We start from the raw sequence: 15,631 nt of genomic DNA, 5'->3' as shown, positions 1-15,631 counted from the left end.
ATCATGCTAGGTGTACAAGTAAAGTTTCACGGATTTTTTACAAGTTTCCACTTGGCATTTTTATATTATTCCTTGACAAAAACACACAAAAAAGGCACCACAGCAGCACCTGTAAGCAGTCTGTAAACAGTTCCCCCGTACAAGGAGATTGTTCACAGATTTTTTTTACAGGTTTTCACTTGGCATTTTTACATGGGTCATTGACAAAAACACACAATAAAAGGGAAATTGTTCAATAGATAAGAATCATGCTAGGTGATAATTTTCTGATAGCATGTGTATCAATATGAAATCTGGAAAAAAATAAAAAAAAATCACAAAATAGTACGAAAGGAAAGAGGTATTATTAAATTAAATCGCAAAAATATCAATTCCATTTGCATAAAATCATGAGTAATCAATGCCTAGGAGATACTCTGCTATAGTGATACAGAAACATACTCAAATTCAGAGGTGGTGTAGAAAATGGAGAGCGAACGCTCATTCATTTACATATTTACGTACTCACATTAATGGAATGCGAAAAAAATCTCATCGACTAACCTCTGTGAGCTGTTATATGGCTTGAGTAAGTCGCAGTTAGATTTTCTCCACTTTCCCAATGACTATCATATAAACCATGTACACGAGACAATGATATAAAAGTGCAAGTTCAATTCCAACAATAAAAATCATCGATATATTCGGTAAATGAAGCAAAACCAGAAGCTCTACCAGTCTTCAAGCCATTCTGGAGTGTTAAGTTCTTCTACATCTTTAAGTGGGGAATAAATGGAAGCTGATGCATCCTCGGAATAACTTTCCATGCGTTGATTTATACGCAAGAGAATCTCATTGGGAACAGGAACCATACGATGTGCTAATCCTTCCCAATCAACACCATCAAACCAAGGATGACATTTGATAGAGTCGATGCCTTGGCTTCCTAGCCTCGTGCTTTCGTCAACTTCAAGTAACTGAACCATATGATTCATTAGAATCGAGCTATGTAAAACTTCATGAAATACGGAAATAACTTCACAATTTCAGTTTCACCTTAGTGATGAGATCAACAGCTTCAAGACTGAAAGTTTGCGGAAGGGTTAGCTGTCCTTTCACAATTCTAGCAAATGTAAGCTCACTTTCTCTCCAAGATCCGAAAGGCATTTCACCTTGTAGCATGAAGTAGATGAAAGTTCCCAATGCCCACCTAATCAACTTAATGTAAGTGAAGAATTTCTGGGATGGCAGATAATAAAAAAGCAGGAGAACTAATAATAATAATAATGCGCCATTCAACCGTAGAAAATGGTATATACACACATACAGAAGGTCAAATCATCTATGGAAAGAACTCATACTTCCAAAAGATCATGAATATTTCTAAATGTGAAGGAAAATACGGTATCTTCAATCGTTTGAGTAGAAAATTATTCAGAATCCATCCCGGCAACAAGAATGGCCTTCAAAGTTGATAAACTAAGGGTGCCTATGTGTAGCATCCTTATATGCTATAAAATGTTCGAATTTACGTTCTTATACGTATGATTATGCTTTCTCGTGGGAAAAAATTACAGTGATTAGATGGCAGATACCATGAGTTTGATTGTGATTGTTATTTTTGGGGGGGACAGTTTTAATCAATCGTTTTGGTAAATTATAAGCGAAGTCAAATAAACCATTATAGAATTCTAAGTAATGATCGAAGAAGCCGGCAAATAGAAATTGCAGTAGCCTGAGAACCTGTAGTTCCAAATTGTGCATTAAGGATAAACTATATTCGATTCTTGGGGAACCATGAGGTAAGAAGACAATATTTACCGGACCTTACTGAACTTAACATCATAATCCACTCAGATACTCAAGAAACGCATAAACAGTATGTCTTCACAATCAAAAAGGAACCATCATCTAGACTATAATTTCTTGTATTCCTATAAATCTACAGGTCAGTTCTAGTTATACCAAATACCATTACAATCAGATGTATCTGCAGGTGTAAAGATATGCCTTGGACCAGGCAGTACATTTCAGACCTGAACATAAAATACAGTGATATAGAATAGAAAAATAAGGTAACAGATTGACAGGTCTTTTTTTCCCATCCATATGTACTAGTTACACAACATATAAAACACATGACTATACCTCTAGTAAACATGTACGACCTAATATTAAACCAGAAAGCAAGTGAAGATGGTGTACCAGTCAGCAGGAAAACCATGACCTTTCCCCTGGATTATTTCTGGAGCCAAAGAATTCGCCATCCCACATAGAGTATATGTTCTCTCACCAAAATCACCAGATAACATCTTTCCAAATTTGAAATCTACTAGCTACAGTGAACGAAGAAATAAATGATGGAAATGAACTAATCCAATTGGCCTTATTTTGTAAGGTCGTAAAACACGTACAAATATTTCAGATCAAAGAAACATAAATAATGTATAACCTGTATATATCCTGTCTGGTCAAACATCAGAACATCGGGAGACACACCTCGATAGAGAATGCCCATCTGAAAATAAAACAAAGACAGATGGATTTATTATTTTTTTAAATATCATTGGCACATAGGAAAATGAAGTTGAACTTGCAAATACTACCTGAAGCAAATCATACTAAAAAGATCATTGGAATATTGGAAATTGAAGTTAATCTTGCAAAAACTACCTTGTGCAAATCATCTAAGGCAATAACAACAGATGCAGCACAGAACCTTGCAGATGGTTCATCAAGTGCATTGCGAATTATTGAGATCGCTGAGCAGGCAATACATGTATCTAAAAGTATGCCAGCATGTGTCTGATTAGCAGAAGTGCATATAACTCGAGGCACAAAGGTAGACTGCCTTATATGCTTCATTAAATTCTTCTCCTTCAGGACTCGTGCCTCTTTTCCAAGGTTTTTAATCTTCTGTTTTGAAAACCTTTTCAAGCTAAGCAAATTATCTGCAGATCAGAGGGAAGAAGATTTTATCTGATTTCCAATGGATCTTTGCCCTGTATATTATGAACCAAATGCAAGAACTACACCGTATCGGAGCATAAAGACCAGTAAGAGAAGTTGGAAAATTTCCTATTACCTCTAAGAACTAGTGAATTTTAAGGATAGTGGATTACATAATGAAGTCAGAAAATCCAACCTGAGTCTCTCAACAGTACTAGGCCAATCTCGCTGCAGTCTGTGGAGCACAAACACGTTCTCCACTCCTTGATAAAATAACAATAGAATTACTTAACTTCCCATTAAAGTTTATCAAAAAGATAATCGAGAAGAACAACATTATTGCTTACCAGATCAGCAGGTTGGACTTTCCCAATAGTAGAACTCTCCAAATTTTTGTTAGATTCAGTAGAGATACTAGTAGAATAGTCCTTTGCCCGAAACAATCTAACAAGCACAAACACTTCGGTCAATGTAACAATTGAAAATTGAAAGTTGACCAAGAAAACATGAATTCAGAATTCATCCGTGGAAACTAGATATATATTTAGTTGAGCTCTTTAATGCTATTGTAGACAGTAATTTGTGCCATACTTATCATTTTCTTGTGAATGCTTTGCGAGGGATCCCACAACTGAGTCAAACTTTTCCTTTGTTAAGATGGAGCATACCACGTCACCCACGGCAGTAATACCTAAGGGAGCTATATTTTCTCCAAGAAGTGTCCATTCGCCAAAATAGCTTCCGTCAGTCTTCTCCACAGAGAATCTATTGCCTTTAATTTCATCATGCTGCTTCTCAACTTTATGCATCAGGCTGGATGCATTTACGCATTTTACTGAATCCATGTCACAAGTAATTTTTACTACTCCCTTCTGTATTATGTACAAACCCAAAAGGTCCTCACTCTGCACATGCATACCAAAGAGAAATAAGAGAACAGGGCAACTAGAAAGAATATTCAGATTTACAAACTAAGTATACCGTATTGACTATTCTCTGCCCATCAGAGAATGACACCTCTGAAAGAGAATCTGCAACATGACTCAGCTGTAAGATTGTCAACCTCGACAAAATATCTACTGATTGAAGTAACTTCAATGACGATAAATTAGAGAACTCTGACATAAGAATTTCTCTAAAATCTTCTCTTTTAAGTGCCCATAAAGTTCCATTGGTCACAGCACGAACAGAAGCTTGCAAGGGTTTATTATACCTGTAGCTCAACAAAGTTAGAAAAATGTAGATTATAACATTGACTGCAAATATTAGGCGTGTCTGTAAAAATAAATGGGTGTAAAATGTATTATACTGTGTAGGTGACTAATGTTTGAAGAGGTTTAAGAATTGCAGCCATGCAAGTTAACAACATAAAACTAACAATTTAAATATTAGTGATCCCCGAGAACCTAACAGAATGCACATGAATGCTCTTTGAACAAATTTTAAGCCCGCCATAACCCCTAGACATAGTGTCAAATTGCCAATATAAATTGAATGACAAAGCATCTCCAAGAACCAGGCACTGCCAACTTAATTTTTTTTTTTTTTTTTTTTGTGTAATTTCATTGTGAGCTAAATTTCTTTTTATTTGAAACAAAATCTTGTTTGAACTTTACTTCTGGAGGCTTACTGTGGTCAATATAAAAATAAAAGCATGGTCATGACATTAAAATTATTTATGAAACTCATTGACAATGTAATTGTACCTACGATTTAACAAAAGAAGCAGTCAATCAACCAGGCTTATATAGAGGAACAAGACGCCTAATAAAATAGAATATGAAGCTTAAACCAAAATCAATAGCCACCAGACTTCATGTATACATTCACCAGTTTTCAAACCACATTATTGTATTTTTTCAACCATGAATGAAAAGAAATAAAAGCTGACTGTCTAGTCAATTTATTCGTTCATGACTGGAAGCATTCAGAAATGTGTCTCTAGACCGTACATGTGACAGTGAAGTTGGATTTATAAATACACTGTTGAAAGGAAGTAAGAAACAATAATAGCACTGAAGTATAAGATGTATGCGAGAAGTTACCAAACTAATGCCACCAACCTTTTATCGATGTAAGCCATAAGCCTATTTGTAAGATAACATATTGTATGATGTGGGAAATGGTGTTGAATGCTCTGAGCATGACCCATTAGAGATTGATTAAAAATAAGGTTACAGAAATCTTCAGCCTCATAAATAATTAACACATAAGAAATTTCAATCTCTTGGGATGAAACCTGCAGCATACAAATGAAGTCGGTCACACACTATGACTATAGACACATGGAAGACATAATAGTGATCGGAGTAAGAGCACCTCTAAAGAGCATAAGCTTTATGATGTGTGTGCGTGTATGCATATGTCAATCTACATATGTAGAGGGGGGGGGGGGGGGGGGAATTTATAGCAATTTATTTGGAGTGTAATGGTCCAAAGAAAACCTCTAAAGATCATCATGCAATAATTAGCAGCACAAGTCACAGCACTGCAATGTGCTAAAACAACAACCGAACAAATCAAAGGAAGTGCCAAACTATGTCCATTTAACAACTACTATGAATTTTTCTCAGAAATTGGCCACAAGATATCACTTCAGTTGACTCCGCAACAAGTCACCTCTATATTCATAACCATTTTTACATGTTTAATGTTAGTCATACCATGTCTGAGTTCATATTGTTACATATAAGTTTCTGCAGTATCTCTGATTAATGACAAAGACAATTAACATATGCTGTAAAACATCTGTTCAGACTATACAGGGCCATCAACAGGAAACTGGGTGAAACTAGTAGCAACTTTTAGAGCAAACATATGATCTCTCTCCTCGTTTGGCGAAATGACCGTAAAAATCCTGTGGCATAAGATAAGTTACCTGCACCATATCTCAATTAATGCCATTATGAAACGGCAGATCGTTTTTCTTCATCCAGACAAAATTTAATTTAAATTTTAAGGCGTCAATTAAATGGGAGATATTCGATAGCTTCGGTTCTGCCTATCCCTCAAACATTCTTCTTTTAATCTTTTTTCTCCAAGTTGCTGTAGATTATAATGTTGGTAGTTCAATATGTTTAGATTTTACAACAATGAAAATAAGAATTATTAAGAGAATAAACGCAAAGAGTGAGCAGGAGAGAATATTGTATATCTCATTTAACTTTAATGCTGCAACATAATTCTTCACTCATCCTTTTTAAGTTATAAAGAAAACATGATTATTTGGTTTCCATGTTTTTCCCTTTTAGTTTACCAGATTTTTGGTTCTTTGCTGACATTCTTTTGAATTCAACGTTAGAAAATAAATATTTAGGCATATGCTCTAGCCTTGGAGTATTTGCTGCACATCACCAAAGTCAAATGCTTTGACTTGAGATATTTTGTTTTGGAAATAACCATTTCAAACAAGTATAGACAAAGGCAACAGCAGTAAATAACTAGCACTAGTTTCATCCATGGATATCAGAGAATATGAATCATTTAGCACTCCAAGTACATCAAACTTAAACAAAAGAAGAACTATCATACCATCTCCACGACAGTTTGGCTGGAAAGAAACTCAAACACCCCATCACTGGCAATCACAAAGAACGGATTATTTGAAGTGAGCTCCAAAACAACAATTTCTGGGTTTGCTACAACACCTACTGTCTCGGCAATGGAATCACCTATACTTCTTGTAAATGCTGTACCAGGATACATCCCATTTTGCACCCAGATTCTAGGAGGATCACCGTCATCGTCTTCTTCAGTGCCCCAGCATTGCACATCTGGGGTCTTGAGTCCTTCAATCTGATCCAAAGTGAGAACTCTTGCTCCACAAAGCTTCACACGTTCAAGTTCATCAGGCCGGAAAGGAGTTTGATCAATTGATAGGTCCACAGCAACAATATCGTTCCCTCTTCTCTCAGCTATAAGAGCTCTCGAATCACCTGCATTGGCAACATAAAGTGTCTTACCACGAACTAGAACTGTGATCGCAGTTGTTCCACTCATGCTATCGTCTAAGACATCGTCGTGCAACTGTGAATTTGTTGCCAAGAAAGCAGCATGACAGGCCTCAACTGCATCCACGTGAAATTGACTATTCCTAAGCAAATTTTCGCATAATTTCTGCTTCACAAAATTTGAGCATTGAGCTCCAACCTCCCCATGTCCATCAAATACACCAAAGAAATGATCATCCAGGTTTGAACCAAACGGAGTATGAATGCAAAAACTATCTTGATTAGCCTTATCAAGAGCATCAGGATAATATCCTCTCTGAGACAAAAACGAGTAGCACAATTCAAGATTCCCGGATGGAACCTTCACAGTTCTCGAGCCGTCAGGTGGTAAAAATTGCGCCGACACCCTGGACAGTCTAGTAATACCAACTTCATTATCCCTTGCTAACTGATTCAATTCATCTCTGATTTCCCCTTCTTCACTGTCAGAATGAGCAGGTGAGAACACTGTAATCTCAGCTGCTGCTTTCACATTTTCAGTTTCTTTAACATAGATATCTCTAGGTGCACATATTTCACCAATACAAGACCTCGAATAAACACAACCCATTATTCAAAACAATAGCTTTTGACAAAATCCAGTCACAATTCCCAAAATATCCATCAGGTTTCCAATTCAAAAGCAATAATCACACAATTCTATTTTCTGCAATAGCCCACATGAACATCCACCTTAAACAATAGCTGGAACAAAATTTCTCCACCAACTGGTTCTCTGGAGTTCACTTATTTGAAAAGTGAAGATAATGAAGCCAAATCTATGACAGTGCAAGAGAACTAATCAGGTCCAACTCAATTCTTATCTATTCCAAGCACCAACAAAATTCCCATTTCTAGCTTTAAAAACCCACAATTCAGATCCAAGAAATTCCCAGAATACTCCTTCATCAAGAATTTATATACAGTTAGATACAGAAACAGAGTAATTACATATATAACTATAAACATGTAGCAAGAACGGGAACAGAGACAATAAGTGAATAAATGTGTGAACTTGGAAACTTACTAATGGAAAGAAAGTGCAGTGGATGTGAATGAAAAGTAGATGACGCGGCAGTGTGGGGCTACAGGGGAGAAGGAAGAGTGTTCGATGGGGAGACGTAACAGTGCATGTGTGGATGGAGAGTTGGGCCTCCTCTCTCCAAAGCTTTTTGCGAAGGAGGTAAGGGAAATTGAATAGCCCACGCGCGACCATTTGTGGTTTGATCTTGGGATAATTGGGGACCCACCCAAATAAGCTAGCAGTGATTTTTTCCTTTTCGAGAGCTAAATAAGAATCACTTTACTTGTACATTTTATTTGACATCATTATTGATATTGCGTCACGTATCGATACATAATTGGACAATTTTTGAATTCAACACATTTTCCCATCAAAATATTTTTGAATTTGTATACAATGTCATCTAAATTATCATCCATAAAATGTACAAAAAACTTTATTCGCTAAATAGAATAATGCTATTCGTAAATGAAAAATACATGCACCAGTCTGACCCGCTCTGTCCCGTATTTTCCTGCCTTAGTCGAAATTGGGGTGACCCTTGTTCGGGGTTGGAGACGAGGAATATGGTTTTCTCCTCGAATTTTGTTTTTATATTTTTAAATTTAAATAGTGGACAAAATCGAAAATAGTTAAATCAAGTCATGTTGTCATTTTTAAGTATTTGTCTGTTCCTCATTTTTAAAATTCATTTTATTTTTTATCAAGTTTTTAACCATATATTTCATTACTTTTATCAAAATTTACTAAAAATATAATTTGTAACTAAACCAAACAACGACTTGTACACGATGAAAATTAAAATGACTGAAGTAAGAATTAGTCTTCTTTTTAAATACTTACGATATTTAGACACTCTTCTACCAAGATATTTCAATAATTTCAACATATTAGCACTTAAAATTACAAGAGAAATATGATAGGATATGACGATATGTAGTCCTTTGGACTTCGACAATCAAGTCATTTCCCTAAATCCGTTTATAGTTGTTCGATAGGGCAAAATGTTGGAAATTTTTGCAGTCAAATCAATATTGAACGAAATACCTAAAAGTACATAGTAAAATTAAGTATTAAAATATTGTTTAAATGAAAAACCCACATATTAATATCTTCTCAAATGGTTTTCTCAATCTAATTAAACGACCAAAGAAAAATACCTCTTTTCCACACATTTTATGCAGAATCTTGAAAAGAATGAACTATCGGCGTTTTAAAAAGCTCGTCTAAGCGGCTTCTAGGTGCCGTTTCAACACAAGGTTCAGGCGAAAAGCCACCCCTTGGCAATGAATGCCTAGTGGCACTTTATTAATTTTTTGTTTTATTTTTTTCCTTTTTTAAAAGCCTTTTATTTGATTTTAGTTTCAAATTTTTAAATGAATTTATTGGTACAAAAGTAACAACGAAAACAAATTAAAAAATTTCAAGTAAGAGTTGTCTATTTTAAAATTGAAATTATGGAAAAGAATTATTCTTGGGGTATATAACCCCAAACATAAGTTTATGGACTTGGCGCGTAGGCGCCCCGCCAATAGGGGGCGCCAGAATGGACTCCCTTATGTGCATCCATGTACCCCAAGAATAACCCTATAAAAAATAGTCTAACTTTTACATTTTGAAAACTTGAATGTTGTATAATTAATTAATTGCAGAAATGATTAGTATTTTATAATTTTAGATGTTTCATATGTATTATTTTAAATATTAAATAATTTTTAAAATGATTAAAAATTTAAATAATTTTTAAAATAAGAAAACACTTTTTTACGTCTAGGTCTAGTCTAGAATTGGCTTTCACACTTGATCACGCTTTACGCTTTTTAAAACACTATTTCAAACTAATGAATCTTCTTTAAAATTCCTCCAGTACGACTACATAAGTGTGTGGGCACTCGAATCTCTAGACCAAGAAAGACCATCTAAAATTTCTTTCGAGCGATGTATACTGATAAATAATTAATCGAAGGGCTCTTAATCTAGTTTTTCATAATAAAAATTGTGAAGAATGTAGATTCTAATGTGGTTACAAAATATAGTCAATTCCAAGCCGCATTGCCCCAGTTCGAGAAGTTATACAAATCTTTCAAAATTAGTTTTGCTCTTCAATTAATTTGGCCTTCTACGTCGCCTTTTAGATTATGTTTATTAAAACTTTTAAAAATTACAAATTGGTCAAAGATAATATTTATCCAAACATTATGTAAGATCCACAGTTTTTATCCACTTATTATTAATACAGTCCGTCAAACTCACAACTTATAATCTACAAAAGACTTTACCAAACATACACAACGTCTCGGTTGTTTAATTTCTTTGTGCCTTATCAGATCGAGCGTACAGATTGTATTACCCACACTAGATTAGATATAACAAGAAAATCTTGTTAAACCAATATTAATTTCAATATTCAGTAGATATGAGTTGAAACTTATTATCTATAAACACATCGATTATTGGCTAATCTAAAATATAATGCACAAACATCAAGTTATATCCTCAATATAGCTCAACTCATTGGTTTTGGATTTGATGTATCACTTCGCTTATCCTATTCGAATATTCTCTAGACAACTGTTGTAAACAATGATAATGTGAGCAGACATGTCCTATTCTCGCACCTTATTTAAGAAGCCGCGTGCCCAATATCTCTAAATTCTAAAATATAAATTGAATCTCTATATAAAGGGGAATGAAATCACAAGTGAAGGACTAATGCATGAACCATTTTTAGCCCTCAAATATATGTTCTATATCTATCTCTTTCATCTACTGATTCTTGCGTCGGGGTGGTAACAACCCAACTTTATGCTGGTGTCACGTCTGCCACGATCAATGAGGGACAAGTTACTTTATTATCAACTAGCATTGTATTATTTTTATAATATTTATTCATTATCTTGAGCCATTCGTACCAGTATATCCCACTAACTCATGATCATATAACCTGATCGTGGTCCCTTTAGATTTTGTAATCCAAGGAGCAAATGCCCTTCATTTTCCTAGGATTAGTACTTGACAATCTTATACTTTAAGATGGTCGGCACCTAATCCTACTTTTCAAGAAAATATACTAAACTATTTTAGCACTTTTGAGTTTACAATATAAATAAGCTAATGATTTTTATTAAAAAAGATGTGCACTTTGTCGAGAATGATGCAGAGACTTTAAAGATATTTTTATCTAAAAGTCTAAACAATTTGAGATGATGCATATCATGTATTTAAATATGAATTTCAATGTGTCCCTTCCAAGTGCAAGTCAATTCATTTCTTTATTAAAGGCATGAACACGAATTGAGCCCAATCGCCTAGTAAACAGCTATGTATGGAACATGTTATTTATTTAGATTTTGTCGTGCTTAGTACTTCTATAAGATATATTGCTCCTTTGTCATATCTCTCTCTTTTTAAGAAAATTGATCTACTTAAAGTATAAGTAATTAAAATTAATTCTCGTTATCTTGTCAATATATAGCTTTTAACATTTTAAGAATAGAGATCATTCAATTGAAGACTTGAAAAAAAGATAATTTTAATAATTAATTGGTTTTATTATATACTAAAACTTTAAATATAGAGAATCTCACGAAATATGGATAAAAATGAATAGTAGTTATAAATACTTGATTAAAATTAATATTTGACTTTGACTGAATTAATAAATTTGAATCAAAACGATGGCTAAATTGCATGAAAACTTTTAAATGAATGTACATATAAATTAAAACCTTGTTTGAGCCCCAATTTTTCCATCAAAATACATTATTTAACATTAATTTAACTTCATTTCAACCACATATTTTTCGATAAAATAATATTACATACAAATTCATGACTTTTCTTTATTTTTTAACTACACATTTTCTATTAATACACTATTCAAAAATACATTTTTTTTGACAAGAATGAGGCTCAAACAATGACTAAATATGTATCTAATGCGCGTGAATTTACCTTTCTACTATCCACCGCCCCAATATAGGCAGGGAGGATGTATACTTCTCATAAGTTTGAGACAGGCAAATAGTCATATGGGGCCTAACTTTATTTTTGAATAGATAGATTGACATTCCATTCGGGACTTTCCTTTTAGTTCATTGCATAAAGGCATGGGTATGTTCGTTTCTTGATTTTTTTGTAACTAAGAAATTTGTAAAACAATGGAGCTCAGGATTAGTATTGAGAAAAGCCGTGTATGTTAAGATAAACGTGGGATCACTAGTAAATTAACTAAAGTTGATTACAAAAAAGTAGTGTTACTATTTGATTAGTTTAGTTGTTTGTCGACGAGTGAAGAGAAGGACGACTATGTAGTTGTGATATGTATAATCTAGAGCCTCTTCTTTTTGACGGAAGGACGAAACAAATTTTTGTAAATCAAAATAAATTTATGCAAAAAAGAAGCGATAGCTGCTTGGGGTCAACTATAAATTAGGTTAAAATCGAGTTTCAATAGAGCGATCTTGTTGTACCCCAACGGAGTCTATATTATTGCAATGCCTTCAAATGGACAAGAAACCGATCATGTGCACGAAAAACTATAAAGGTAACAGCTGGTTGATGCTCGAAAGTAACATAGAAGCGAGGCCAAACTGAGCAATCTGTCTTGTCTACTTTTGAAGCTTAAACATGAGCATATACATTATTTCAACCTTTATACAAAATGTCTGCAGATGCTTTTGTTTCTCTCCTCAAACTAATGTGACTCGAGTTGGTGATCTACGTGGTGACTACTTACGCTTTGCACTTTCAATTTAAATTGTTAATCGTTTCATCTTAAACTTTAAATCGTTAAAGATAGATCACATACATGTTTTAAATCTCGTCTTTAGATTTTCAATTAAAATGTTTAGTAGCTCTCCCTTAAACTTCAAATTGCCTAAGACAAAAACTCATGCACCATGCGCACGCGTGTGCACACTTGTTTCTGCTAGACCTAATGTCATGAAGAGTATTTTGGAAGTGCATACTGATGTAGCATGATAACTTATATGCATCTTGGGATAGCATAATATTTTACTGAAAACTCGCACCATTTAAGTAGGTCACAATAGCTCGACACTATAGGTTAGCATGTGACATGACTAAAGTTGCCCTCTCATGTCCTCTTATATCTATGATACTGAAAATGTAGTTTGCAATATATAACCATGCACGCCAAACAAATTTAAGTCTTTATGACGATTTTGCTCTCCGTAGTGCTTAAAGTTACACGTAATTATCTCGCTAGGTAAATCAAAATTTGTTCCTACAAGGTAATAGTACACCCCAATTATGCATAACTTAATTAACGAACATATCATCTATCTTCATCGTTTGGTTCCTTTGAGAAGGGTGTGATACCATCATCTATCAGGCCTAATGAGCAACCCACAGAATTACATCCCTACTCACCTAGTCTATGCATATCGCTCTCTCCAAGAGGTTGACCACCTATCCTAGATCTTTCAATTTCCAAGAAAATCCCCGTCTTGATTTGGTTTAGTATAAGGTAATTCTGTTGAATATAGACGCACATGTTATAGCTAAAATTTTTAGACAAAAGGGATTTATTTGTATGGAAATAGAACGAGTAAAATGAGTTTTTGATTGTTTAAAAATGCATTCTAATGGCCACTTGTGGACCCACAGTGGGTCCTAGTGGTTGCTTGACCGACCAAGTTAAAATTGATTCCCCCCCCCCCCCCCCCTAATAGTGGTTGCTTGACCAAAAAAAAAGTGGTCCCCCCCCCTCCCCCCGAAATCAGATTTGAAGCCTTAGGAAATTATTTTCTTTTTGATGATTTCTTTTGAATTTCTTATGAAATGGAATTGGGGGTTCCCTCAAATGCTCTAAATTCTATCTTGTTGACAATTTTATGGTAATAAATTCTTGCTGTGATTTTTGTCTTTGTTTGAACTGAAATGCAGTTGATAATGTAATATTCAGAATTTACTATGATTTTTGTATTTTTTTTCCTTATAATAGACCCCTCAAGTGCTCTAAATTCTATCTTGTTTTGACAATTTTATGGTAATAAATTCTTGATGTGATTTTTGTCTTTGTTTGAACTGAAATGCAGTTGATAATGTAATATTCAGAATTTGCTATGATTTTTGTATTTTTTCCTTATAATAGATTGTTTTCATTAATTGTGATAAGAAAAATAATTTAAATGTAAATATGCATTTTTATTTTATTATCACAATGTTAATGAAAAGATTATTCAAAATAAAAATGATGTTGGAGATAAAAAAGATGATAAACTTGGTGATGTTTGAGATAAACGTAATTTTGTATTCTTTGCAAGTTTGATTGTACCCCATCAACTCAAAATGTCTATGTCCACCATTGCTAATGTCTTATTTGAGTTGTTGATCCCACTGTCATGACTTTTAACAATTATTATCGTATGACGATATGTAAACTAAATGCTACAACTTTGAAAAACTGATGAGATTGTTAGGCTATGAGTCCTTTCATTTTAAACAAAAGAAGAAATAATTATGGGAGCATAACTAGGGCTGTAAATGGGTTATCTGTCCAAATTTGATACAATATGATAAAAATAATTATTCAATTTAATTCAATCCGATAATTCAATGGATATTTGACTGTTAAATCCAAATATCCGATTCGAAAATCCGATTGAAAATTAAAAAAATTAAAAAGACAAAAAAATTTTATTAGTCAACTTTGAAGTCTTAGAATTAGCCCAGATAATTTTTTATTCAATTCTTGGCCTACCTATTTATAGATTACAAATTTTATCACATTTTAGTAAGTATACAATCTAGGAAGTGAAAAGTTGGGAATAATAAAATCAACTCCAACTATTGGCTCATTTGGTTATTTAGCAGGTGTTTGACACCAATTTTTATAGAAAAATGAATTTTAAAATGATAAATTGATGGAGAATGTGTGGATGAAAAATAAAGAATTTTTTTTTATTACGTGTAATATATTTTAATGAAAAATGTGTGGGTAAAAAAATAGAGAGAAAAATGTAATTGGATAAAAATGAAAATTAAACGGGACCTTAATTTACAAAATAAATTAATTATTTTTATCTTATTTTAATTAATAAAAAAATAAAAACTCTTCAAAAATTTCAATTAATAATATTATACTATTATGTAATACTATTTATTATTTGAAAATTATGTTTAAAGTATAATATAAGTTTCAAAATGAGAAAAATTATGTATAATAAATTATGCGATAATATATAAAATATATTATGGGCTCATTTGAGTCACATTATTTCAAAAAAATATATTCTTCAATAGTAATTTGACATTATTTCAACCACACATTTTCAATAAAATAATATTACACACAAATCTAAAGCTTTTCATTATTTTTTAACTACATATTTTTCATTTATTTGACATGAATAATGTATTTTTTTATTAGAATGTGGCTCAAACATGGGCTATATTATTATAACAAATCAGATCAAACTGTTATCGAATCGAATTGACTTATATTCATATTTGTTTCATTTAGTTAACAAATTATTGGATTCGGATATTGATTTGTTTATCAAACTAAGACCTTAAATCCATTCCTCACTAATTTCATTGAAATTGAATCGAATTCAGATCAAAATTCAATTCATTGACGGCTGTATGCATAACCCTACATTTATCTTTCTATTATTCTAATAAAGGCTAATTATTTGTAAGATGTGAAGCTTAAGCATCATTG

At 33.2% G+C, this 15,631-nt stretch overlaps 1 protein-coding gene across 1 annotated transcript; it reads right to left on the bottom strand.

Moving 5' to 3' along the window:
• Positions 1-322: 322 nt before the first annotated feature.
• On the bottom strand, positions 323-8,119 carry LOC111377943 (protein phosphatase 2C and cyclic nucleotide-binding/kinase domain-containing protein-like). The gene is made up of 14 exons (XM_023001103.1): positions 7,945-8,119; positions 6,455-7,820; positions 5,692-5,785; positions 4,974-5,167; positions 4,545-4,557; positions 3,910-4,203; positions 3,520-3,833; positions 3,276-3,372; positions 3,125-3,191; positions 2,653-2,930; positions 2,432-2,497; positions 2,185-2,315; positions 1,036-1,189; positions 323-956 (listed from the first exon to the last, which is right to left on the bottom strand). Exons 2-14 carry the CDS (start codon positions 7,486-7,488, stop codon positions 711-713), a joined length of 2,982 nt encoding a protein of 993 aa, XP_022856871.1. The 5' UTR covers positions 7,489-7,820; positions 7,945-8,119; the 3' UTR covers positions 323-710.
• Between the last annotated feature and the right edge of the window lie 7,512 nt (positions 8,120-15,631).

Source organism: Olea europaea, unplaced genomic scaffold (assembly GCF_002742605.1).
Source record: "Olea europaea var. sylvestris unplaced genomic scaffold, O_europaea_v1 scaffold1749, whole genome shotgun sequence".
NCBI lineage: Eukaryota > Viridiplantae > Streptophyta > Magnoliopsida > Lamiales > Oleaceae > Olea > Olea europaea.
The sequence above is the reverse complement of the archived record's forward strand: the minus strand, read 5'-3'. Positions and strand labels throughout refer to the sequence as shown.

Excerpts from the sequence above, each read along its gene's own strand:
- LOC111377943 (XM_023001103.1), bottom strand. The coding sequence starts at position 7,488 with ATGGGTTGTGTTTATTCGAGGTCTTGTATTGGTGAAATATGTGCACCT. Across the intron at positions 5,786-6,454 it reads ACTGTCGTGGAGATGGTATG|GATTTTTACGGTCATTTCGC; the intron begins ATAGTTCTTCTT and ends CTTATGCCACAG. Across the intron at positions 3,834-3,909 it reads GGCAGAGAATAGTCAATACG|AGTGAGGACCTTTTGGGTTT; the intron begins GTATACTTAGTT and ends ATGCATGTGCAG.